This window comes from Talaromyces stipitatus, genomic scaffold, assembly GCF_000003125.1.
Source record: "Talaromyces stipitatus ATCC 10500 scf_1105507295487 genomic scaffold, whole genome shotgun sequence".
Lineage (NCBI taxonomy): Eukaryota > Fungi > Ascomycota > Eurotiomycetes > Eurotiales > Trichocomaceae > Talaromyces > Talaromyces stipitatus.
Genome location: NW_002990120.1, coordinates 451,857 through 475,344, shown reverse-complemented (window position 1 = coordinate 475,344; position 23,488 = coordinate 451,857). Strand labels below are relative to the sequence as shown.

At 48.1% G+C, this 23,488-nt stretch overlaps 9 protein-coding genes across 9 annotated transcripts, besides 2 other annotated features; 5 read left to right on the top strand and 4 right to left on the bottom strand.

The window, feature by feature from the left end:
• Positions 1-1,056: 1,056 nt before the first annotated feature.
• On the top strand, positions 1,057-2,298 carry TSTA_053810 (uncharacterized protein). The gene has a single exon (XM_002486933.1). The coding sequence runs from the start codon at positions 1,607-1,609 to the stop codon at positions 2,105-2,107; it is 501 nt and encodes a 166-aa protein (XP_002486978.1). The 5' UTR covers positions 1,057-1,606; the 3' UTR covers positions 2,108-2,298.
• Position 2,299: 1 nt separating this feature from the next.
• Positions 2,300-2,867, bottom strand: TSTA_053800 (thioesterase family protein; the record flags this gene model as incomplete). The annotated part of the gene is made up of 2 exons (XM_002486932.1): positions 2,300-2,738; positions 2,794-2,867. The coding sequence occupies 2 exons, from the start codon at positions 2,865-2,867 to the stop codon at positions 2,318-2,320; spliced, it is 495 nt and encodes a 164-aa protein (XP_002486977.1). The 3' UTR covers positions 2,300-2,317.
• A 531-nt stretch (positions 2,868-3,398) lies between these two features.
• TSTA_053790 (pseudouridine synthase) lies at positions 3,399-5,069 on the top strand (the record flags this gene model as incomplete). The annotated part of the gene is made up of 2 exons (XM_002486931.1): positions 3,399-3,605; positions 3,657-5,069. 2 exons carry the CDS (start codon positions 3,399-3,401, stop codon positions 4,992-4,994), a joined length of 1,545 nt encoding a protein of 514 aa, XP_002486976.1. The 3' UTR covers positions 4,995-5,069.
• A 42-nt stretch (positions 5,070-5,111) lies between these two features.
• Positions 5,112-6,286, bottom strand: TSTA_053780 (60S ribosomal protein L32). Its single transcript, XM_002486930.1, has 6 exons — positions 6,225-6,286; positions 6,128-6,164; positions 5,974-6,014; positions 5,841-5,924; positions 5,664-5,785; positions 5,112-5,614 (listed from the first exon to the last, which is right to left on the bottom strand). Exons 2-6 carry the CDS (start codon positions 6,162-6,164, stop codon positions 5,506-5,508), a joined length of 393 nt encoding a protein of 130 aa, XP_002486975.1. The 5' UTR covers positions 6,225-6,286; the 3' UTR covers positions 5,112-5,505.
• Positions 6,287-6,932: 646 nt separating this feature from the next.
• TSTA_053770 (sister chromatid cohesion and DNA repair protein (BimD), putative) lies at positions 6,933-11,473 on the top strand (the record flags this gene model as incomplete). Its single annotated transcript, XM_002486929.1, has 3 exons — positions 6,933-7,289; positions 7,353-8,981; positions 9,035-11,473. The coding sequence occupies 3 exons, from the start codon at positions 6,933-6,935 to the stop codon at positions 11,471-11,473; spliced, it is 4,425 nt and encodes a 1,474-aa protein (XP_002486974.1).
• TSTA_053760 (SWI-SNF complex subunit (Snf5), putative) lies at positions 10,727-14,532 on the bottom strand (the record flags this gene model as incomplete). Its single annotated transcript, XM_002486928.1, has 2 exons — positions 10,727-12,359; positions 12,442-14,532. 2 exons carry the CDS (start codon positions 14,530-14,532, stop codon positions 12,024-12,026), a joined length of 2,427 nt encoding a protein of 808 aa, XP_002486973.1. The 3' UTR covers positions 10,727-12,023.
• Positions 11,195-11,386: a sequence feature (CT-rich).
• A 1,084-nt stretch (positions 14,533-15,616) lies between the features above and the next one.
• Positions 15,617-16,674, bottom strand: TSTA_053750 (endonuclease/exonuclease/phosphatase family protein; the record flags this gene model as incomplete). Its single annotated transcript, XM_002486927.1, has 2 exons — positions 15,617-16,554; positions 16,608-16,674. The coding sequence occupies 2 exons, from the start codon at positions 16,672-16,674 to the stop codon at positions 15,617-15,619; spliced, it is 1,005 nt and encodes a 334-aa protein (XP_002486972.1).
• Positions 16,675-16,685: 11 nt separating this feature from the next.
• Positions 16,686-18,521, top strand: TSTA_053740 (curved DNA-binding protein (42 kDa protein)). The gene is made up of 5 exons (XM_002486926.1): positions 16,686-16,805; positions 16,872-16,955; positions 17,020-17,124; positions 17,183-17,995; positions 18,052-18,521. Exons 1-5 carry the CDS (start codon positions 16,784-16,786, stop codon positions 18,261-18,263), a joined length of 1,236 nt encoding a protein of 411 aa, XP_002486971.1. The 5' UTR covers positions 16,686-16,783; the 3' UTR covers positions 18,264-18,521.
• Positions 18,195-18,248: a microsatellite.
• Positions 18,522-20,334: 1,813 nt separating the features above from the next.
• On the top strand, positions 20,335-23,243 carry TSTA_053730 (PHD finger domain protein, putative; the record flags this gene model as incomplete). The annotated part of the gene is made up of 1 exon (XM_002486925.1): positions 20,335-23,243. The coding sequence occupies one exon, from the start codon at positions 20,335-20,337 to the stop codon at positions 22,792-22,794; it is 2,460 nt and encodes an 819-aa protein (XP_002486970.1). The 3' UTR covers positions 22,795-23,243.
• Between the last annotated feature and the right edge of the window lie 245 nt (positions 23,244-23,488).

Below are 23,488 nucleotides of genomic sequence, written 5' to 3'. Positions count from 1 at the left end.
CGTGGTCATGCATCTTGAATGGTGGAGTGATTCATAACCTAGGGCTGGTAGTGCTAATACGAGTCGCAACTTGCAAGAATGGACCGGCGGTTGGGTTCATTCCTGTGGCGGCTTGCAGCCTTGGAAAGCTTCAGAACGCCGTCGATACTGCTGCACATAGTCGAATCAGGGAGTAACGGCAGGCATTCCTTTAGTTCTTGCGTAATGTCGTTCAGTCAAGAAGTTGGATGGGAGTCATGCTGAGTGATGAGAAGTACGTCCCGAGTCATTACTGACAGCGTGATAGGAACATTCCCTGTCCTTACACCGGGAAACTCAGGAATGGCTCGATACACCACCCTCTTTCAGGGAGCTCTGACCTCTGTGCCATCAATAGATGCGAAAATATATCGGAATCACATAAAATACACAGATGGTTGCACAAACCCTTGATTCAATTGTGATAGAGGGCAATTCGGTCGGTGAACTGGGGTAGTTGAGTCGATATTACACATCGGATTAGGACGGGTATGACACGGGATAATCGTGTATCCGTGTCCATGGCATGCAGATAACAACATGCGATCAGCAATCAGCACGCAGCCGGGCCGCCACACATGTTGTTGATCACTGTGTCCCAGTCTATGTTAGTCCGTAGCGAGCGAGTCTCTGGACGTGGTGCATCAATCCGAAGTACGTTCCATCGAGTCAGTGTAGAGTGGGTTCTTGCTGACTCAATTATCCCTATACATCGAGGCGAATAACGTAAGGAGCCAGGCAATGACTGGATCCCAACCTGCAGGGCAACACCTGGAAGGTCAAAAAGAAAAGAGAATCTGGAAAGAAAAGAAGCTGAGAAGCTGAATGAAGCCGTGGGTCGGCTGCGGGCCGCGAATTTAGTGCCTTGGTGCCTTAGCTGCAGCCTAGGAATAGCCGGGCCTAGCCTGAGCCACTCAAAAAATTTGATATCCCAGCTCCACCGCGTGTAATAACAACAACAATTATTTAATGCTCTCTTTTCTTTTTCTTGTTTCAAAAACAAGTCAATTAAACATCCTGCATCCTGTCCCGATCAAGAAAATAATCGCTAGAGCTGCACGGCATCGTCCACTCATATCCTGGCGTTGGGCCATGCTCTCGATATAGCCCGGGATTGAGGATAGCTCCATCTGGCGGTGACTTCAAACTGTTTCAGTGGTTTTTTTTGTTGTCATTGTGATCATCTCTCCGATATCCTGCTCCACCATTTATTTGGCCCAGTTTCTCCCTATCTTTCTCCTGCTCTTTATCTCGTCCCATCCGCTGTACCATTCCGTTGGATATCCCCAATTCCCCAATTCCCTACCAGCCTGCTACTTGGCCAAGTAGACAACTATTCCCCTTACTTGTCTTATAAATTCCAGTGGCTTATCTGCTTCTTTTTCTCTTTCACGCCATGGACCTCTTTCAATAACCCCGGCGGCTGTCACAGCCAACACTACAGACTCACCACTTGACTCACGACCACACAGCCAATTGTGTCATTGTCACAAGCCTTTGACAGCTGCAGCCTACAAACCCAATTTCTCCTCAACATCCACCTCTTTCATCACAAAAGTCATCACTCAAAGCAAAAGAGTCATAAGCCATGGCTCCAAACATCTTCATCTGTCTGCGCAATGTCATCTGTCCTCTGTACTGGTTCGACAAAGGAACTCGAGTTGTCGGGCATCCCACCAAAGACGAGCACTGGGAATCCCCCGTCCCAGGAACCTATCGTTACTTCCCAGAACGAGGCTGGCACCTCATACGCCGCGACGGTGATGAGGAGGACGAATCCGAGCCCCGTCCTGTCGTTTACTGTCGTATCGTCCACCGCTATCTTTTCGCCTCGGACATGGAAAAACGCTGCCGTTACCACCGCGTACACTTAAGAGACGGTCAAGAGCCCCAAAAATGTCTCTTCTTCCAACTCGATGACGGTTTCACTTGGGTTATTGGCTGGGACTCCCGTGGCAGATTCATACCCGGTCCATACCGCAAGTGGTGTTACGATAAGGAGAATATGACTATGCGACGAATGACCTCGTACGAGGATAGCTCTGCTGCGACTTCGCCTATGACATCGCGCACCAGCAGTGTTGCTTAATTGTTCCACTTTTACTACTATTCCTTGTCCACAAAATTTTTTCTTCAGCATGCTACACTATCTATCAGCAAGCGGGTTTCTTTTCTACAGTCATGATTTAATATTATGAGCGACGGCGTTATTGGAGGCCAATCGAGGAACGGAATAGAATATAGAAGGCGGGATACACTTCAATGAAACATATCATTCATGAGCTTTATACGTAGAGTATCATAACCTGGGATTGTCTGCAGCATACAACCTCTCCAACCCTTCCCTGACACTGCCATCCATCCCGCCACTACTCCTCGGCTTCATTGTCTCCCTCTCCACAAACACATGCGTAAATCCACCCACAACTTTGACGAGCTCTTCCCCAGCCCTAAACACACCGACTTCATACACCACACTTGACGATCCCAGCTTAACAACCCTCAACCCCAGCTCCAAAACATCAGGGTACGCTACGGAAGCGAAATAATCACAATACGAAGAAACCACAAGGCCGATCTGATTGTGCTTTTGGGTTTGCTTGGGTCGCTGTTGTGCAGGATCAATGCCGCAGTGATTGATGAGGTAGTGGTTGATTATGGAGTCGAAGAGGAAGGCATATATACTGTTATTAAGGTGGCCGTACATATCATTATCGGACCTGTAGAAGTTAATCGTGAGATCAATAACTTAGCAGATGAAGAGAAAGAAGCTACCATCGTGTGCGATACTCTAGATGAAATGGATAGTCTGCTCGCGTTCGGAGCTTTTTGGAGGATTTGTCTGACATTGTAATTCTTGTACTTCAATTCAATCGACTTTAGTGACTTCTCAACGATGTCTCAGTCAGAGACGTCGTACGTAGTCAAGCCGAGGTCCAGTGCAACAGCTCGACTGACCAATCATATGATCAGGATTGCATCAATATATCAATATACATAAATGCATCCAAGGTCGTCTGAATATGATATTTGATTCTCCAAATCAGTTCAGTTATTTTTCTAGTGTACCTCCAGGGCTATGTAAGAGCGAAGTTCAGACTTTCGTTAAAAGTCACAAGGAGCCAATCAGAAGCAACCTGCAAGTTTCCCCGTGAGGAACCTTTTTAGCCTCAAAAAATATATTCTCATCTTTATAGACCTGCTTCGGCATCAACTACCCATGCCTTCCGCTCAATAACACCCAATCGCTCACGTAAGATTCGGGGCCCAATAGAGCCTTCACCAACAAATTGAGCTTCATACAGAAATGCACTGTTTGTGCTCGCTATCGATACCTACCAAGCCTCATCTCCGCCATTGAAAAGACAAACAGCGGAACCATGGCAGTCCCCCCGATAACCACGTCCACTGAAGACAGTGCCACAGAGCCGATCAACGATGCTGATCGCTTTTATTTTGAAGGGGGCTTGCGACGAGTCAAGCCCTACTTCTATACCTACAACACATACTGCAAGGAGCGATGGCGGGGTAGGACGGTGTATGACATTTTTACATCCGAGTTTAGAGATCGCACAGCTGAATATTATGTCCGTAATAAGTATTCCACTTGTCGCATATTCATGTTAACAACAATACAGAAACAAGCCATTGAAGAAGGCCGTGTCCTCATCTCTGGAAAAGTCGCCAATCTCGATACCATCGTTCCCAACGGAGCAATCGTCTCGCATTCCACCCACCGACATGAACCTCCCGTTAGCTCTCAACCAATCGGCATAATCCACGAAGATGATGACATGATCGTGATTGATAAACCGGCTGGAATCCCAGTCCACGGCGCAGGAAGATATCATTACAACTCCATCATCGAAATCATGAAAGCAGACCGTCCCGGCTCCAAGATTCTGCCTTGTAATCGACTGGATCGATTGACGTCTGGTGTAATGTTCATCAGCAAGAATGCCAGAGCCGCCGAGGAGTTCTCCGCCCAGCTCAAAGAGCGTAGTGTGCAAAAGGAGTATGTGGCCAGAGTCAGTGGGCGGTTTCCTGATGGCGTTGTGCTTTGCGATCAACCCATCATGGCCGTTAGTCCGAAACTGGGGTTGAATCGGGTTCGTGCTGCTGGCAAGGAAGCTAGGACTAAGTTTCGTCGCATAGCCTACTATCCAGTCTCACCAAAAAAGAGTGTTGATGCTACAACGGCAAGCGGAGATCGTCCAGCTACGCCACCAGCTACAACCACCGAGGAAGAAGGATACAGTATCGTGCACTGTCTCCCTCTGACAGGCCGCACGCACCAAATTCGAGTCCATCTCCAGTTTCTGGGATACCCAATCTCCAATGATCCCATATACTCTAACCGCCGTGTCTTCGGACCTAGTCTGGGTAAACACGATGACAGCGCCGAAAACGATAAGGAGATCATCGATCGACTCTCAAACATGGGCAAAACAGAATTAGCAGACACAACTACATACCGCACCCATCTTACATGCCCACCAGCCGTGGCACCGGACACAGATCCGAATATCATTGAAGCCATCATGTTCCGTGAACACGAAGCTGCTGTAGAGGACTACCACAAACGCAAAGGTGAGAGACTTTCTGGCGAAATCTGCAAGGAATGCGATGCGCCACTCTACACAGATCCCGGTGCGCATGAACTAGGGATTTTCCTTCATGCAGCCCGATATTCAGATAATAATGGTACATGGAAATACAAAAGTGCGCTACCGTCGTGGGCTTTCCCGCCGCCAGATATGGAGGGACCTACCTCAATTCCGGACTGGCGCGATCCAGGCGAGGGCGAGGAATTGATCATCAACAATGGGTTTGCGGGTTCTAAACCTGAGAATCTTGCTGGTGGTGGTCAGGACGGGGAGACCAGGGAAGATGATGTCCTGGCTCTTGTGCGAGGGGTTGGTATGGTCAATCTTTCGCAGAAGTTGAGGGATGGGAAGGATGTGACAATTGAATAGACGACATCATATGGAACTGCTTTTTGTAAATAATTCTTGCATAGGGAGCAATCCATACTCAAAAGTTACACATCTATAATGTTTCAGCTACAACTATCAAGAAGCTTTACAGCAACGAAGACGCAACAAGGGTAATGCATTTCTTTTTGAAAGTTTTGGAAGTGATGCGGTCACTTCCCCAGACCTAGCCTAACCTAGCGTTCCGTTTCCTCATAACAATTGATTGATATTTGTCGATCGATCACTCATGCGTTTTTGATGACGAGAAAAAGTTTCCTCCCTTCCCAGATCGACCATGGGAATAGTTGGTATCATCGTTTCAGAGATTCCTTTGAAAAGAAATTTCCATTAAAACCATCCATTTAAATAGACACATTTTCCACTCCTTTCAGCCCTTTTAGAAAAGAATAGAGGTTGAGATGCGAAAACCTCGGCCACGCGCAAAAACAAGAACAAGGAAAAAAGACAAGTAACGTGATAATCCTGTTCATGATGCACTGCTTGAAAATAATTATGCCTCGGTGGTAACGCGGGCCTTGGCATTTGTGACCTTGACACCGAGAGCCTTGGCCTTGGCCAAAATGTCAACACGCTTGCGGGAGGAGACGGCGCTGGCGATCCTGTTGTCTTATTAGTACTAAAGTGTTGTATATCGTAGGAGGTACGTACTCAGCGGCGTAAGTGCGGTTGTGCATGAGGAGGAGCTCAACGTCCTTGGTGTTGTGGACGAGGAAAGCCTTGTGGCCAGAGGGCATCAAGTGGCGGGTCTTCTTGTTGCTACCATAACCGATCTATATCCCCGTTAGAAGCCATTCTTTCCCTGCACTGGATTGTTAAAAAACGTACCGAAGGCATGGCAATCGTGCCCTTGAATCGTCGACGGACACGGTTGTCGATACCCTTGGGCTTGCGCCATGACGAAGGCACACACTAAACCACGAATAAGTCCATGTTCATTCCCAAAATCTCTGATTGTTACCTTGAAGGTGTCGGATTGATGGCGGAAGAAGCGCTTCGTGCCTGTATTCAAAAACCATCAGTCGATTTGTTCCATATTCCTTTCCCCATGTAGGTAATGCTGGATCTTCAATTCCTCCTCTTCTCTATTCCGATAACTTGGACGGGGTACTAACGCTTCTTGACGATCGGGATATGGGATTTGGCGGCCATCTGGAAAATATTCGTCAATTAAATATTCAGTTGATATGTAATATGAATCGATCAACGAACCTCGTCGGTGTGTCGTGAATGTCGTCGAGAGTTGTCGTGACGGGAGCAAAATTCGAGATCTCGAAAATGGGCAAGCCCCAGGCTGAGTGCTTCTTTCCACACTTCTCGCTAAGCGAAGGGCGTGCCCTAGACTATTCCGTTTACGGAATCACCAAGATTGTTGATGCCTGAACTAACAGGCATAATAACCCAACAAGTCACATGACTCTATCAGTCAACAACCAATCAGAACGCCGCTACGAATTACTGCTCTGTTGATCGAATATTTTCAGGGGACAACCTAGAGAGAACATTGGTAAAACAACCATAAAGTATAAATTGTAAATACCGATTGCACTCCTTCAATCGACTGTTACAAGAGACTGTGTAGTTGTAGCTATAGTCCGTCCTGTGTAAGTGTATGCACGCGATGCTGCTGGCTGCTTCCCGCCGGACACGCTAGACGCGTCGGGCGCTTGCTTCCCTAATCTGTCTACTCTTTGTCTCTCTTCTATCTCCAACTTTTATTTCAAGGCATGTCAATTGGCATCGCGACTTCAGTGTCTCTCTTCCTCTCTTAATCTCCCCCGATTGCCGCTCATCTCCACTCGTCCTTACTCCGCACTTCTACACTACTCTCCTCTGTCGCTCTGTCTACCTCAGGAGATATACACACCATCTAATGATTCGCTAACGTCCTGCGCCAGCTTCCCCGCTCTTCTAGCAACGATGCCTGCGCGCACTCGCCAAACTGTAACCTCGACGGCCTCGGTCGTCGAGCCGGAAGATGAACAGAATGGTCTTCGCAAATTGCGCTTCGATGAACCCTTGTCATGGCGCGTGGGGAAATCCGCCATTCCTGTCGCCGATTTATTGAGCCGACTTCAAGCTCTTGCGCATGAACTATCGACCACCGAACAGGATGATATCGACAAGTCATCATTGAAAAAAGTCTCTCAAGAATTAGCCAATGGCCACCTGCTGGCCCATAGAGACAAAGGAGTACGCGCGTGGGTTACAAGTTGCATCGTGGATATCCTACGTCTATGCGCGCCAGACGCCCCCTTTACCGGAAATCAATTGAAGGTGTGACCATCTCTCCATTTCCTCGGAATTAGATCTTATTGAGCTTATGTGCTAATCTTGCAGGATATATTTACGTGCATCGTCACTTCAATTATTCCGGCTCTCGCAGATCCCTCAAATGCCTACAATGCGCAGCACATCTACGTCTTAAACTCACTAGCCGAAGTGAAGAGTATCGTGCTTTTAACGGACTTAGACAACCCCGACTCTCTCATCCTCCCTCTATTCAACTCCTGCTTCGACATCGTGGAAGGGTCCTCCAAGTCCTCTACCGGTGAACAAGTCGCGAAGAATGTCGAGTACGATATGACCCGTCTGCTGGTGACGGTTATTGATGAGTCGCCGACCTTGGCGCCAGAAGTGGTGGACATTCTAATCACGCAGTTCCTTCGTGTCGAGCCGCGCGTCTTCGAGCAGTCGGGGAAGAAGGGTAAAAAGGTTGAGATCGACCCAAGCCAGGATACTCTCCTTCTCAAGGAATATCCACCGGCTTATGATATGGCCAAAGCTATTTGTCATGCGTGCCCCGAAAAAATGACCAGCTATATCAGCCAGTACTTCAACAATGTCATCATTGATGCCTCTGCTCCATCTCATACATTGAATGGGTCTAAACAGTCATCAAACCGCAGACATAGCTTGGATGAGTCAGACGACGAGACTGAAGATATAAAGGAGCTTGGAAAAGCTCATCGGCTAATCAGAGAACTATGGCGTGCGTGTCCCGATGTGTTGCAGAACGTTATCCCGCAATTAGAAGCGGAATTATCAGCAGAATCGATATCTCTTCGTCTTCTTGCAACAGAAACCATTGGCGATCTTGCGGCCGGGATTGGATTATCCGGCCCCCCTCCTCCTCCCCCAATGGATCCTGCACAATATCCGCCTGTCACGTTGATCGGCTATCCCGAAACAGTACCTCAGCCGAATGTCCTGCAGAAGCCATTAGCGCCAAAACCTTTTGCACAAGTTCATTCATCAGCCTACGAGAGTTTTCTGAGTCGTCGGCAGGATAAGTCTGCTTCCGTCCGCTCAGCATGGACTACTGCGATAGGGCGCATTATCCGAACCTCTGCGGGCGGATCCGGTCTGAGCGAAAGTGATGAGAAATCCCTGGTCAAGAGTCTGGCCAATATGCTCCGGGACGCCGATGAAAAGGTTCGTCTAGCTGGTGTGGAAGCTATTGGGTCAATGGGTTTCACAGACATTGTAAATAAACTGGGCGTTGGCGGGGGTCTCGGATCGGCAGATTCGATTTTTGCCATCCTTGCTGAACGTGTCAAAGACCGTAAACCAGCTGTCCGTGACCGTGCCATGAGAGTCTTCGCGAGGATATGGGCAGTCGCTATGGGCGAGATTGAAGATGGCAATGAGCAAGTACTGTCACTTCTCAAAGATGCGCCATCCAAGATTTATGACGCATTCTATACCAACGATCCCGAGATTCAAGCTCTCATTGACCGAGTGCAATTCGAATACCTGCTCCCTCTTGGCTATCCCTCATCGAAGTCGAAGCAGAGTAAGGGTAAAGAGGCGGAGGGTACGATGGATCGAGTTCGAGTACAGCGCATTCTGACTTTGGTGAAGAGCCTGGACGAAAAGTCGAAAAAGGTATTCTTTGCATTTCAGAATCGACAGTTGAACCTGCGGACAGCCTTGAATGTGTATCTACAGGCCTGCGAAGAATACAATGTGAGCTCCATTCTCAGTGTATTTCATAGTGATATGACTAATATAATATCTAGGGTGGTGTCATCGAGAAAGATGAAGAGCGCATTAAGGCTCAACTTGGTCGAGTTATTGATCTTGTAGCGAAATCGCTGCCAGATCATTCCCGCGTGTTTTCAGATCTTTGGAAATTCGCCAAAATGCATGACCGACGTAATTATCAGCTTATACGATTTGCTATGGCGGCACAAAGCGACTATCGAACAGTCACTAAAGCCATTAAAGAATTAGCCAAGAGGATACAAAGCGGCAGCACCCCATCTTTACTGGATACTCTCACTCCCCTGCTCTATCGCTCTAGCTCTCTTGTTTTCAATAGGAGCCATATTCCCGCTATTATGGAATTTTCACGAACTGACGACAAAGGTCTAGCTGTACCTGCACACGAAATTCTGAAAGAAATCTCATCCCGCAACCCTGAGGTGTTGGAAGCGCAAGTGCAGGAGATGTGTAAGGACTTGGAAGAGCAAGCTCCAAGTGCCAAATCACCGGATGACTCGGGATCGGAGGAGACTCTCAAGGCATGTTCCGGGTTCGCCAGAAAGCTGCCTGAGAAGCTGCCCAAAGAAAGAAAGTTCTTACAGGCACTGAATGCGTACGCTCTATACAGCTCATCTCCTCGAGGGGCGAAGCGCGCTGTATCGATCATCATGGCCATTGCCGACAAAAAAGAGATGTACGCGAAAGATCTCGTGCAGAAATGCGTCAAGGACTGCGAATACGGCTCGAAGTACTTCTTGACACGCTTAGCTACACTTGCGCAGCTTAATCTCCTTGCTCCCAAGGAAGTTGATGCTGAAAGCTCTAAGATTATATCCATTGCAGTTGATAAAATCCTCCTTATCAACAGATCAAAACAGCCGGATTCAGGATATACCTGGTCCGAGGAGCTTGACGAAGAGACCAAGGCTAAACAATGGGCACTCAGAATCATTGTCAATCGACTACGAGGGAAAGATGGGACGGATGAAGATGACTTTCAGAAGCTTGCTGAACCGGTTTATAGTATTCTGAATAAGCTTGTTGCTGGTGAGGGTGAAATATCAAAGAAAAAAGATACACCTGATACTCAAAAACCTCGTTTGCGCCTTGATGCCGCAAAATTATTAATCAAGTTGTCCGCGTCGCAAGGACCCTGTGACCAACTTCTATTGCCGAAAGATTTCAATTCGCTAGCCCTGGTTGTTCAAGACCGCCTTCTCCCTGTCAGATCCGGTTTCATCAACGCGCTGCGGAAGAGACTGTCACAGAAATCTTTCCTTGGTGTCCGTTGGTATACATTACCATGCCTACTTGCGTTTGAGCCCAGTGTCACTTTGAAAGACAGCACGCTTACGTGGCTTCGCTCGCGCGCAACTCTGTTCTCTCGCCAGATGCAAGCTAGCAGCAAAGGCAAGGAACACCAGCCTGTGATGGAATCCATGTTTGCACGTCTTCTTTCTTTACTGGCTTATCACCCCGACTATCCTCCTGCTAGCGAAGACCCTGAAACTCGCATGGCCGAGTTGGCAGACTTTTCTCGATATATCCTTTTCTATCTGTCAGCTGTCGCGAACGAGAATAATATATCGTTGATCTTTCACGTGGCGCAACGAGTCAAACAAACGAGAGACGGCATCACCAAGTCTGACGAAATCACGGAGCGACTACACACGTTATCAGATCTTGCGCAGGCAACGATCCGTCGATTTGCAGAGATATATGCGCAGCAGAACCGGATTGGAGGTGCAACTGGTGGTGCAAGCATTCTTCAGACATACCCGGGCAAATTGAGGCTTCCTAGTTCGTTGTTTGCTGCCATGTCAAGCCATAAAGAGGCACAAGAAGTAGCCGATAAGAGTTTCCTTCCAGAAGACATAGAAGACAGCCTTGACATCATTGTACGGTCGTGGATGCGGCCGAGGAAATCTACTCAGGCAGCTAACGCAAGCAAGAAGAGAAAGAGTGAACATGCTGATACTAACGGCGATGGTGAAGCCAAAAAGGCCCGCAGAAAGTCTTCTACTGCTCCACGCAGAGCGTCTACATCTGCGAACACAAAGTTATTCCGCAAGAAGAAGACGGGAGAGGATGAATGGGGTTCTGATTTTGATGGAGACGAGAAAGACCTCGCCGCAGAACGAAGGCGAAGTGGCCGGGGTGTTTCTAAAAAGGTCAGCTATGCTGATCGTGACAGTGATGAAGACGATCAAGAGATGGAGGAGGTGAATGAAGATGGGGAGGAGGAGGACGAAGCTAACGAGAGTGATGTGGGAGATGCAGCCAGTGCGAACGATGAGGACGAGGAAATGAGCGACGCAAAAGAGCAAGACGAAGACCAAGAAGAAGAGGAAGAAATAGAAGAAAAGCAAACAACGCCGAAGAAAAAGGCGGCAGGTAAGAGGACATCTTCTGGTTCTACAAAGTCCGTAAGAACAGAGGCGTTGCCAGTACGACGTTCGAGCAGACGTGCTTGATCGTGTCTTATCCAATGTTCGTTCCCCTATGTGACTGTTCTGTTTTTACATATGTACGTGTATGTTCTATGCCATTCCGAAATTAAAGGCCCCATCAATCAGGATTTCAAACTTTGTCATTTACCGAATACCCATCTTGCCTTTCCTTTTCTAAATCTCCGTTTTGTGATTTCTGCGCATGTCTTCGTTTTCATGGTATATGTATGAGTGTCGCAAATCATATCTCAGTTCGTTTCGATTCCAAACCAATATTCATGTTTATCCAAATACCTGTGTATCTATCTACCACGAAGCAAATAGCTTAGCTCATGTTATGATGCAGTCCATGTGTACGAATTCCATACTCTCCATATGTACTATGAATTTGTATAATACTAATAGTAATATTCAAAAAAGAGAAGCGGATAAAACGGGAAAAAAACAAGGAAACGAGATTGACAGATCCAGACAAGATTCGTAACAAGGTATTGATTGTATTCTTGTTTGTCCTCAGGTCAAGTCAATTCAAATGCATCGCAACATCATACATTGTTCAAGTCATCGTCACATATCATGCAGGTGTAGTACCGGCGCTACCGCCTACAGATCTGGCCAGTCTTGCCTCGACACGTTCCTTATGTAGTCGATTCCTTAGATGGACCTCAAAATTCTCCACTGTCATGCCGGGACCAGGTGTATACAACTTGCCGGGACAATCGAGACATCGAATACGAGGTAGGTATTGATATTTCAATTTGATATTTGGTGGTGGTCCACTGGAGGTCGCTACGGGATTCATTGTTGCTGTATCCACTGCAGAGTAACGCATAACTCCCTCGAATCTATCGTTTGGATAACCCTTTTTCAGTTTCTCTAACCCAGATATAAGCCAACTGGGTGCGGCAGGCTGAATAAGAGTTGTTCGGGTTAGTATTCATGAACGTGCTTAATACATTCGGACCGCAAATGTAATATAGTCGTCAACTTACAGGTGGCACACCCGGCTGGGGGGGATGAGGAGCATCAACAGCTCCAATTTGTGGTGTCGGAGTATGCGATTGTGGAGCTGCGCTGGTACTACCCGGACGGCTCGTGGATGCGTGTTGAGGCTGAGTGCTGGGTGGAAGCATGTTGCTCTGAATAGGGGTTGCTAACTGAGGAGTGCTGCTCTTCGATGTCGGTACCTGTACGGGGAAATTCGGCGTCACTGGTCGTTTTCGATTGCTTAGATCTGAAACCAACTGTCTGAATCGATCTTTGGCGATTCTGAATGTGACAACAAGTTTCTCGGGTTCTTCTGAACTTTCCTCTCGGTAGTCGCGCCGTCGTGATATTCGCGTTTCATGATGATGTGAGGCGGGTTCGGGTGTAGCGGATTGTGCAAGGTTGGCTCGCATGGCAGCCTGTGCAGCGGATGCTGCCCCCCTCATACCTCTTGTGCGAGCTGTGCCTTGAGCCAGATGGACACCAATAGCCGGAGAACCAACAGAAGAGTCATCGCTGTCCGACAGGTCCGAATCATCCAGACCATCGCGTTGTCCGCCACCCGCTCGTCTCGTGCGCCCGCTTCCCGATCTCTTGAACAGACGGGTCTCATCAATTGAGGCGGCGCTATTGGGTATCACGGAGGAAACAATCATGGTTCGAATCGTTCGTTGTCGATCTTTAAGATCTGGTAGAGCAGGACCGCCACGACGATTGACGGACCGTTTCTGTCTTCGTTGTTCGCGCGATATCGATACCTCGGTGCGTTCCAATTCAGCTTCGTTGAGCTCGTATAGATAAGGTGTAAAGTCTTTGGCTGCCTGAAATGGTCGGAAAGTAGATGGCATAGGGGAAGGTAAAAAGGCGGCTTTGAGGTCTGGGTCATCGACGGGTCGCCCGTCAAACGGATGTGCTGTAATGTACAAGGAGCGGGTAAATAGTTGGACCTGTTCTCGGATTGAATGAGCAATGGCTGTCGTAAACTCCCCTGACAGTGATAAGTCATTCGTCATCTGCAAAGCGAAGTCCTCCGGGGAGTTATATGGATTATTGATATCCCATTCGATTTGATCAACAAGAGTATGCTGACCAATGGTAATATTGAGCTTGACAAGAACGCGCATCTCATCATTCTTATATGCTTCATAAGGCAAGTGAGGATCGAGCGGCTCTTCTTCCATATACACATGGGGGAAGTAATCGGTCAACTGTTCTTGGATACTCTGCGTAATTTGGCGGATGAGCGGTGCGCATGTTTCGGGTTGAAGCCCTAGATCCTCAACGAGCTTTTCGGCGAATAGCTCAGGAGATGTGACCCTGTCATGAAGATTCCATGTAAATGTATCACGGATTTTAACTTTATCCCAATCACAGTCCAATCGAATAGGAACCAAGTCTTCCCGGAGTTCACTTTGTGCCTTGAGATCTTTCCTCGATATCCGCAGTTCCCTAGTCTTTCTTCCCCCGGGACGACGCCGATTCGCCGGGTAGAGTAATTGAGGGTGCTGGTTCCTCAGATCCGTCCGTGCATTGCCATATCCTTCATAGCCGACACCGTAAATTGCCGCAGGATTAAGCTGGTTTTCGCGACGCAGCGCCAATAAATAGTCCCGCTCCGCTCTTTTTTGTTGGAAGAGTTCTTGGCTTTTATTACGAGTGGCCTCTAAAGCACTGTGCTGGAACTCCCGATACACATACTGCTCGAGAAGAACTTTCTCCACCGGTGTCTCTCGCACAGTGGCGGGCGCGTTTTCTGGAGCAGAGGATGAGATAACAGAACCCGACCGTGAGCGTTTTCGACTCGCGTTAATCCCATTGGTCCCGTTGGCTGTATGTTGTTGCTGACCTTCGGATAAATTGGAATTGGCTGGAGAGACCCCCGATGCAGGCAGCATTATTTTTGCGTTTTGCTTAGACTCAGATATGGAATCTAGTACCGGGCCATTGGTCTGTTTATCCGACGAACCGTTAAGCGATTCAGATCTGGAGTTATAGTCAGCCGTAACAGCTTGTGACTCGTTGGTGGCGGGTTGTGAGTCGCCAGTCGGTAAGACTGGACGTGACGAATCCGTCTCTGACGCGTCGGGTGAAGGCATGGCGATTGATCAACGACGTGGAGCAGATGCGAAGGACGTATCACTCTTGAGGGACACGTGGAGAATAGCTCGCGATTGACGGAGAATGACAGCGGTCCGTGCCTATAGACGCATCGTTGATTTCCAGGGACCTGTAGCAGCACTGTTAGCCGTTTACTGTTCGTACGGGCAGTCGTAGCCGCGGCCACGATCGCATTATCATGTCGATATAGTTCCAATGACAGAGAGTAAACGCGCCAATGACAACAGTGCCATATTTTCTCTGTCCTGAAGATTGACAGGGATGGATGAAATGAGAAAGGGCAATGGGTGCATACCAAAACCAGAAACCGATGGAAGCGCGCCACCCAACAGTAGATGAGATGACGATAATAAAATCGGAGGATTGCCGATTACTGTTTCTAGCTGGGTATCCAGGCTTATGGGGACACAGGGACGCAGTATGGCTGAGATGTGTCTGGACTGGAGTCTGTTTTGCCGCGAGTCCGAACTGAGAGGACGTGGAAGGGGGCTGCCAAGCGCCGGACTGAGTGCTGCAGCCACTTTTGGCTGGAGACAACAGCGACAGAGAGCGACTCGGGATGCCGAGCCGAAGAGGAGACTCTGGAGAATAAAACGTGACAAAGTATGTAAAATACTCGATACTATGCAAGTTGATTTGTCTGGTTCTGGCATCGCCGTGGGAAAAGAGGAGAAAAGAAAGAGAGTCCGCACGGGAGAATTCTTTCAGTCTGCCGGCTCTAACCATTTAGGGCAGTAACCTCTCCGTCTCCGGCCGACCATCCATCCTGGCAGACAGAGCAGACAAAACATGTCGATGTATATACAATGTGATGTTTCTTGGAAGTGAATAAGTCGAGAGCAGCCGTTTCTTTTAGTGACAGCCTGAAGCATTAATGACTGTTCTCTGTAATTCCATTACGCGTATTGACGCTGATGGTATGCATACCGTCACATTACCGTATTATTATTGTTTTGGCGGATCCGGCACTCCGGGGTGGCTTCCGGGTCACGTGACTCTGCATTGTCGTCACATGAACGATAACGACGGAAAAGATTTACAGATCAGCTCCAACACCAAACATTAGATACTGGGATCAGCCAAATCCGCATCGACTACTACCGCGCGGTGATCAGAATTCCACACCCCGTCATCGAACCGACTGGCCAACACGGCATATCCAATGGAATTCCAGCGATGATGTGGTTCATCAGAACTCTTGTCAACAGGCCCTAACAAAATATAATCGATCCTTGACTTTGGTTCGTCTTCATACCCAAACCCAGTCCAGGTGATCTCGTTACCATAATGTTCTGTTGCCTTCGTGATCTTCTGGCTGTCTACTAAGATCGACTCTTTGGCCGTCAAGGTTTGGTATGCCTCTTGGGTCTCTTGACTGTTGAAATCTCCTGCTAGGACGACTCCGGATATCGTTTCATCATATGACCCGTCGAGATATCCATTAATTTTACCAAGGATGATCCGGGCCGCCTCGTACCGGGACCGTGGACCTTGGTCGTCAAGATGAGTGTTCAAGACGAGCAGGAATTTTCCAGTGGCTCGGTGCCGGAAAACGCCAATTGTCACAATGCGGGTTGACGCTGCATCCCATGATTTTGAGGGTTTCTCAGGTGTTTCGGACAGCCATACCGTCTCCCAGTGGTGTAGCTGCCACGTTACCGGTTGGTAGATAATGGGGGAGTATTCGCCTTGCTTTTCACCGTCATCTCGACCAACTCCGATGTAAGCCCATTGCTCTTCTGCTTTTGCAGCCTGGGTTAGTCCCCCAAGAATGTCCTCCAATTGGACATGGAGAACTTCCTGCAGGCATATAAAAGATTCGTCAATGTGTCGGGTATTATAGACAAGCTCATTGAGTAGCAACTGTTTTCGCTCCGCCCATGGCTTTTCCCCTCTAAACGGCTGCGAGGTAGCGTACCGAATGTTATGGGTAAGGATGCGTAGGGAAAGGCTCGCCTGTGCTTTCATTTCTAAGGCTGGAATCCACGTAAGAGTAAACACTGCTTCTTGGCTTGTATTTGTTTTCTCTCAGAGAGACAACAACAGCAATGACGTTGATGATGACTGGTCTTCCCCTGCCCCACACTCGCACAAATCGACGACCCCGCCAGCCAGCCCATTTTGCGTCTTCAATGCACACGAGCATCTTCCTGCTATACATTCGGGTCGAATCTCAAAGGTCGCATTGCTTTTTAGTATTTCCTTTGCGTGAGGAAACATCTCGTCGCAATGGCCGAGTCCACCGAGGTTGGTAAGTGGCCGATTACCCTCTGAAATTGATCGCCCATGAGCATTAAATTGACTGTCGAATGTCTAGACTACACCCTCAACAACCCAGATACCCTCACCAAGTACAAGACCGCTGCTCAGATTTCCCACAAAGTGCTAGAGGCCGTTACAGGTGCTATCCCGAAGTTTTTCTGGTCATTGCATCAACCGATCTGACTGCGTTTCTTCTATTGTAGGATGGTGCATTGAGGGAAGCAAAATCGTCGAGCTCTGCCAAAAGGGTGACCAGCTCCTCGACGAGGAAATTGCCAAGGTCTACAAAGGCAAAAAGATCGCTAAAGGTGATTCCTTCTCTACCCACCATTATGCAGGCACAGCTGACCAGTTCCTCCTTTTCAGGCATTGCTCATCCCACCACGGTTTCTCCCAGTTCATTCGTGACTCCGTATACACCACTTGTCTCGGATACCGAGGAAGCCGAGACTACCATCAAGGCCGGCGAGGTTATCAAGATCCAACTCGGTGCTCAGATCGACGGGTTCGGTACCATCGTTTCCGACTCCATCATTGTTGCTGGAAAGGAATCATCAGATGGTGTAGTGGAAGGCCGCGAAGCCGATCTCATTCATGCGACACACTATGCTAATGAACTGCTTTTGCGTTTGATGGTGCCCCCCGGTCTTTTGGCTTCCGGCACAGATGAGGAAAAGGCAAAGGCTGCAGCAGAGAAGCCTCCCACCCAGAGCAAGATTTCCAGCCTGATCGAGAAAGTAGCCAAGACATACGACGTCAATGTTGTCGAGAACACCACCAGCTGGCTGTTCGACCGCAACGAGATTGAAGGCACCAAGAAGATCATCCTTTCCCCTAGCGGTGGAGTCAAAGGCGAAGGTTCCCCAGCAGTCGGAGAAGTTTGGGGTGTCGAAGTCGGTCTGAGCTTGGGCTCAGGTAAAGTGAAGACCTTGCCCCATCGAGCTACCTTGCACCGCCGAACCACTACAACCTATATATTGAAGCGCCCCAGCTCCCGTCAGACCTTGTCAGAGGTTGTTAAGAAATTCGGAACTTTCCCTTTCAGTTTACGCCAATTGGATGACGAGAAGGCCGGTAAAGTTGGTATTGTCGAGTGTGTTCGAGGTGGCGTCGTGCGACAGTATGAGCCAGCCGGTGACTCTGACAATGCCCCTGTCTCTCGCTTGTTGACCACCGTTGGTAAGTTTTTAGTCTACGTAACAGGTATTTTACCAGATTGCTAACCATTGATGTAGCCATTACCAAGAACGGTTTGACCAGGCTGGCAGCTCCCCCTGCACCTGATTTGACCAAGTTCAAGACAGATAAGAAGATTGAAGATGAAGAGATCTTGAAGATCCTCGAGCAGCCATTGGCCAAGTCTACTGGATCGAAGGGAAAGAAGAATAAGAAGAAGAAGAAGCCCGCCAAGAAGGAAGGAGAAGAAGAGGAAAGCGATGCAGAGTAAAAAAGGCATCCCGTTTTGCCGTGTTTTGGGTCATTGTATGCTGTTGGGAATGGTCCATTTTCCAGTGTATCCTCTTCTGGGGAAGCACGCGTTATGACATGGCCATCTGTCAACATGTCATTGCAGCGTGGAAATGATGCCGTTGATCCGGCATAGTCGGTCGCAGCTTAGTAGACTGCGATGTATGAGACCGTACATACCATGCATGCATGACAATGAAAGAAAGAAAAATGAAGAAAATTCGAGACTTTATCCATCAACTACGTAAAGATGTTTAGATCTCTTATAGCTGGCGACCAACGTAGTATCAAGGATAGAATATATCAGCCGTCTTGTCTTCCTGGGTAAGAGTTGGGATGGCTAGAGGCGCTAGTCCATGAAGAAAATCAATATCATAGATATTTTGCACAATGTCCAAATGTTTGGTTGATTTTGATTTGCACTGATTTGGCTGTCGTTGAAGCTGTTAGCTTGTGGGTGGATAGTTCCTCCTGCCAGGGAATGTCGGCCGACTTTCGCCGCTCTCGTTTTTCACGCCTTTACTCAGCCTACAACTTCAACTTCCCCCTCAAGTCACCCTCTCCCCAAAGACCAACACTCGATCCTTTGCGTTGCTCTCTCTTTATCGATTCATTATTTTATCTGTTGTTGCCTCCAGAGCGCGTCGTTCCAAGTCATCCTTAGTCTCTGCGCGCCCCCCTTAAAAACTTCTATCATCCTTGATTTCTCACTCTTCCTTCAAGACTCCGTCACCTCCCTCTCTGCATCTTCATATGTTCAGAAAGTCCTGAAAACCCCCACGTATTCTATTCTTGGAAAGCCTTCATCATTTGGACAAGGCCTTTGGCTTCCTCATACATCTATTGTCTTACCTGCCTCTCTCTCGCCGTTTCTCATCATCTCCCATCTGCTAAGCCCATCCTCCCTCAACCTCTTCAAACAAACGGATTTCTTTCTTCCCTCATTGAGATAAAGAGTCCTCCATTTGTTTGCATCCCTCTCAATACATAAAAAAGTCATTGTTAGGGTTTCAGCCGCCGGATCTTTCTTCCCATTTCTTCAAAGCCAGCGGCCGGGTTCTTCGACTAACTGACTCCTCCATCTTCCTTCTTCCTCCCTTCTCCTTTCACGCAAGACACCACCGTTGTCATCAGTTATCGACACTTTTTCGTGTCAGTGATCAGTCACATTAGCCTCGAATACTTGGTTTTACTCGAGAATTATCTCGACAGTGCTCTCTTACATCTTGCCACAATTTTCCCCGCATCCCCTCGGTTCTTCGTGTCTCTCCTTGTGAGAACTTGCAAGCAACTGAACCCTCTACTATTCCAAGCGAGACTGTCGTATCTCTTCAGAGACTGAGATACATCTACTTTTCTCATTCGAGGTGCTACTTCGACTCTGGAGAATCGTGTCTGCCTGGTCTTCTAACGAGCTGATCCGTGACTATCTGCTACAGGGTCTCCAAAAGAGCAGTGCATAGCAGATATCAAGCCCATTCACCAGCTTATTGATCCAGATCAGTCAGTTCAAAAGAAAAATCCTGACGATCCCTTTTCTTTATCGTTCTGTATTCTTCTGGAATCACCTTTTACAGGAGAGAGCTGAACCCCTGAACCCCCTTGACATACTGATATGTTGGAGAGTCTTCATATCTAACGTGTTTACATTATCTTTGTATCACAGTTGGATTCATCCTTATTTTTCTTTTTATTTTTTGCTGTTCAAGACAAGCAGCGTTCTTTTGCTGGATCTTTTTGGGGGCAGTTTTTTCTCCTTACAGTTTTCCGAAAAGGGTTCTCTGGCGTGTTCCCGAGAAAAGATCCAACTTTAGTTTCCCCGAGCTCTCGCAGTCCTTCTTCCTCCTTCAACCCGGAGGTTACGCGCGGGTACACCACAACCCTACAGCAGAGCCTGGTGCTTTTGCGTCCAGTAGGTGGATCATTGTACCAGTAAGCTTTATTTCTTTGAATTCTTAGTTTTGCATCGTACACTAACAATGCGTGGAGGCGCTCCGCTTCAGACCATTCTCTTGCCGCTCGGTTTGCATCAAAACGAAACTGCAACCGCCATGGCACCTCATTTACGTTCAAGTTCTCGAGCTACCTCGAATAATTCTCGCCCTTCTACCCCCACGGCAACTTTACCACCTGCAGACTACATCTACGGAGACTCTAACAGACCGCGCAAGCAGCGCCGTACGGGCCGCAACTCGCGCGTCGGTGTCGAATCCATGGATGATTCTCGAGAGGCCACCACGGAGCCACAGGACGCTTCTACGACCAATTGTTCACATCCTCTTGCTGAGAATGGTGACCAGCCAAATCGTCAGCCGCATGTGGTCGGAGCAGATGGAAAAATAACCATCGACCAACTGGTTCATGAGTCGAAATGGGATGAGCCTCCTGTGAGAGATCCTCAACCCAGTTACAAAGACTACACTTGGTCCGGCGCCTGGTACGGCACCAATCCAGCCCTGTCTACCATGCGGCCCTTGGGACAGCTCCCCAACGCAAGTGACAAGCGCAAAGCTGGGCTCAAGCCGCCCAAGCCGCCAGCCAAGGAAACCAAAGCAAACAACAAGAACAAGGCGGCCAAAAAGACAGCCAGCCAACAAAACAGCACGCCTGTCAACGAAGTTGTCACAAACAAATCTGACTCAGAACCTTTGCCACTGTTTACATCATCTGAGTTTGATGTTGAAAAATTACGAACGCCGGTGCAAGCTGCTTTGAGTGTTGCTGAAGAAAAAGGTGACCTCGCAGTATCCCAAGGTCTGCGTCAGATGTGGAAGCAAGGCACCACCGATCCTTTCATGCTTTCCGTCCTTAATAGTGTGATGAGAAAAACTCCAGACGCAGAACAAAAGGCCGTCTTCAAAGCAATTATGCGCGCTGCCTATAAGCAAACACGCCCAACCCTACCTCTCCCCGAAGCTACAGAAGCAGAGCCAATAAGTCGCTCACTATCTACTAACAGCATTACTTCTGTGTCTTCTGCAAAATCGGCCGATGCGAGTGCTGCCAAACCTATCACTACTACAACCATGACTGAAAATGGTACTGGCGCTGTCACTAGAGGACGCAAAAGGGCTCGCGATTCAGAAATAGCTCCCTCTTCAACTTCCAATCTGGTTGATGCTTCTGGTCAGAAGAGATCGATTGAAGAAGTTTACGACGGGGAGGAGAAAGAGGATGCAGCTTCGGTTGCAAAACGCACTCGTCGCGACAATTTCTCCATTATGGTAAAACCAAGTCAGATTCGGTCTTCCTTGAGCAGGGAAAGTCCAATGAGTGCATCAGGCCCCAGGACAAGAAATAAAGCAGCCAAATCAAATGGACTAGTGTCAAATCAACATGCTGCAGACGAAGGTCCTGATAATAATGACTTCTGTCGGCAATGCCAGCGCAGTGGTTCACTACTTTGTTGCGATGGATGCGTAAACTCGTATCACTTTTCATGCCTGGAACCTCCTCTGGATCCTGCACATCCTCCAGAAGGGGAGTGGTTCTGCCCATCGTGTCAAATGCGCAACTCGTTTGGCTCCCTTGTGAACAATATTAAGGACAGCGAACAAGACTTCCAGCTTCCACTCGATATACGAGAGTATTACCAGGGCGTGCAAACTGGGAAGGGCGGCGTCTACCAGCAGGTTGCGGCGAACCTTCGACCTGGAACTCATGGTAGAGGCAAGAAGGAAGGTAGCAAATCAGACCAAGAATTCCTTACCCGGCAGTTTGATGCCAAAGGCAAATTGATTGTTTGTATTGCATGTGGCTTGAGCTCGAACGGTACTCGCCCTATCATCCAGTGTGACTATTGCCCATGCTACTGGCACATGGACTGCACCGACCCGCCGATGCCAATCCCGCCGAAACAACAGAATGCCAGTGAAAAGACCTATCATAACTGGATGTGCCCCAATCATATTGACCATGAGCTCGCTATCGTTCATGATGAGAACGGCGGAAATGCTGCCAAGGCCCGCATCCGCCGACCCCGAAACCCGCGTGTTATTGATGTTGATGTCTTACCAGACGATTCAGAAGTCGAAGAATTACAGGAGACAGAAACACAAGGGATTGTCTATCGAGTTTCTGAAAATGGCCTGAAGCTCAATTTTCTCGAACGTGTCAAACGGGAGAACTTCGAAGCCGAAGTTCGTGCTTCAGCCGCAGCCCAGTATAGGGATTATGCCTGTCGCAAATTGGACCAACTAGTTGAACGAGCAACAGCATTTTACGAAAAAGCATTCGCACCCGAACCTTCGACTGTTGTTGATGATGCACGAGCTGCGATTTTAAATTCGCGTTCAGATGCGGATAGAGAGGCTGTCGCCAACCTTGTCGCTTTTGCCACGGAGAATCGTGATGCTCAACTCGTCCAGTCTGAAAAGATTGGCTATCTTGTGGATGTGTTACTTGCATCTTCGCCAGACGGAGCGCCAAAAGCTTTGAATGAACTTGATTCTCTTCAGGCATTGAAAGATCTTATTGATCGTCGCATTGGGGTATTGCAGAGCCCTGATTGAACACTTGAACGCCTCCTTAACCTCGAGCGTCAATTATGATGACGCAAGCTGACATCTATGTACCATAGCAGTTTATACTGCATCTTCTCGCCTTGAAGAACTCATCGTGTCTATTACACATATCACAAGTATTATTTTGCAAATTTCAAAAAAAAAAGGCTGAAAACGGCGTCCAGCTTGTTATTGTTCTTCCCGCCGTTATTCGTTCTGCCCATTGCAGGCATCATTGGCATATAAGCCTCGTCTTTTCTTCATTTTTGGTTGTCTTTTTCTGTTCCCATTAGTCTTTTCACCATTCTCGTTCTACTTTTTGTGCGTATACGTCCTTATTCTTTCATGTTACTCTTTTATTTAGGGTAGATGATTTAACTACCTTGTATGCCTCCAGGACCATTCCGAATATTGTATGTTAGTCGAAGGTTTAGGAATGGGAAAGGCTATTCATTGATTATTTACGTGTGCTAATACTTGTATTCACTCCTGCTACGCATAGGGCCTGTAAGCTTGGAAATCTATCTTTCAAGTGCATCCGTGGATATCTGCACACTACGTAGAACCTGGTTACCTAGATATAAACAACAGGAGGCCTTTCAGTGCCCAAGTCAATACTGGATCCCGGTCCAAAAGTGAGTTCGATTTAGAGATGAATGACACCGCCAAAATATTGATGCGTTTAGTATTAACAAATACGATG

Excerpts from the sequence above, each read along its gene's own strand:
- TSTA_053810 (XM_002486933.1), top strand. The coding sequence starts at position 1,607 with ATGGCTCCAAACATCTTCATCTGTCTGCGCAATGTCATCTGTCCTCTG.
- TSTA_053780 (XM_002486930.1), bottom strand. The coding sequence starts at position 6,164 with ATGGCCGCCAAATCCCATATCCCGATCGTCAAGAAGC. Across the intron at positions 5,925-5,973 it reads ATCAATCCGACACCTTCAAG|TGTGTGCCTTCGTCATGGCG; the intron begins GTAACAATCAGA and ends TTCGTGGTTTAG. Across the intron at positions 5,615-5,663 it reads AACCGCACTTACGCCGCTGA|GATCGCCAGCGCCGTCTCCT; the intron begins GTACGTACCTCC and ends ATAAGACAACAG.
- TSTA_053740 (XM_002486926.1), top strand. The coding sequence starts at position 16,784 with ATGGCCGAGTCCACCGAGGTTG. Across the intron at positions 16,806-16,871 it reads GGCCGAGTCCACCGAGGTTG|ACTACACCCTCAACAACCCA; the intron begins GTAAGTGGCCGA and ends TCGAATGTCTAG. Across the intron at positions 17,125-17,182 it reads AGGCAAAAAGATCGCTAAAG|GCATTGCTCATCCCACCACG; the intron begins GTGATTCCTTCT and ends CCTCCTTTTCAG.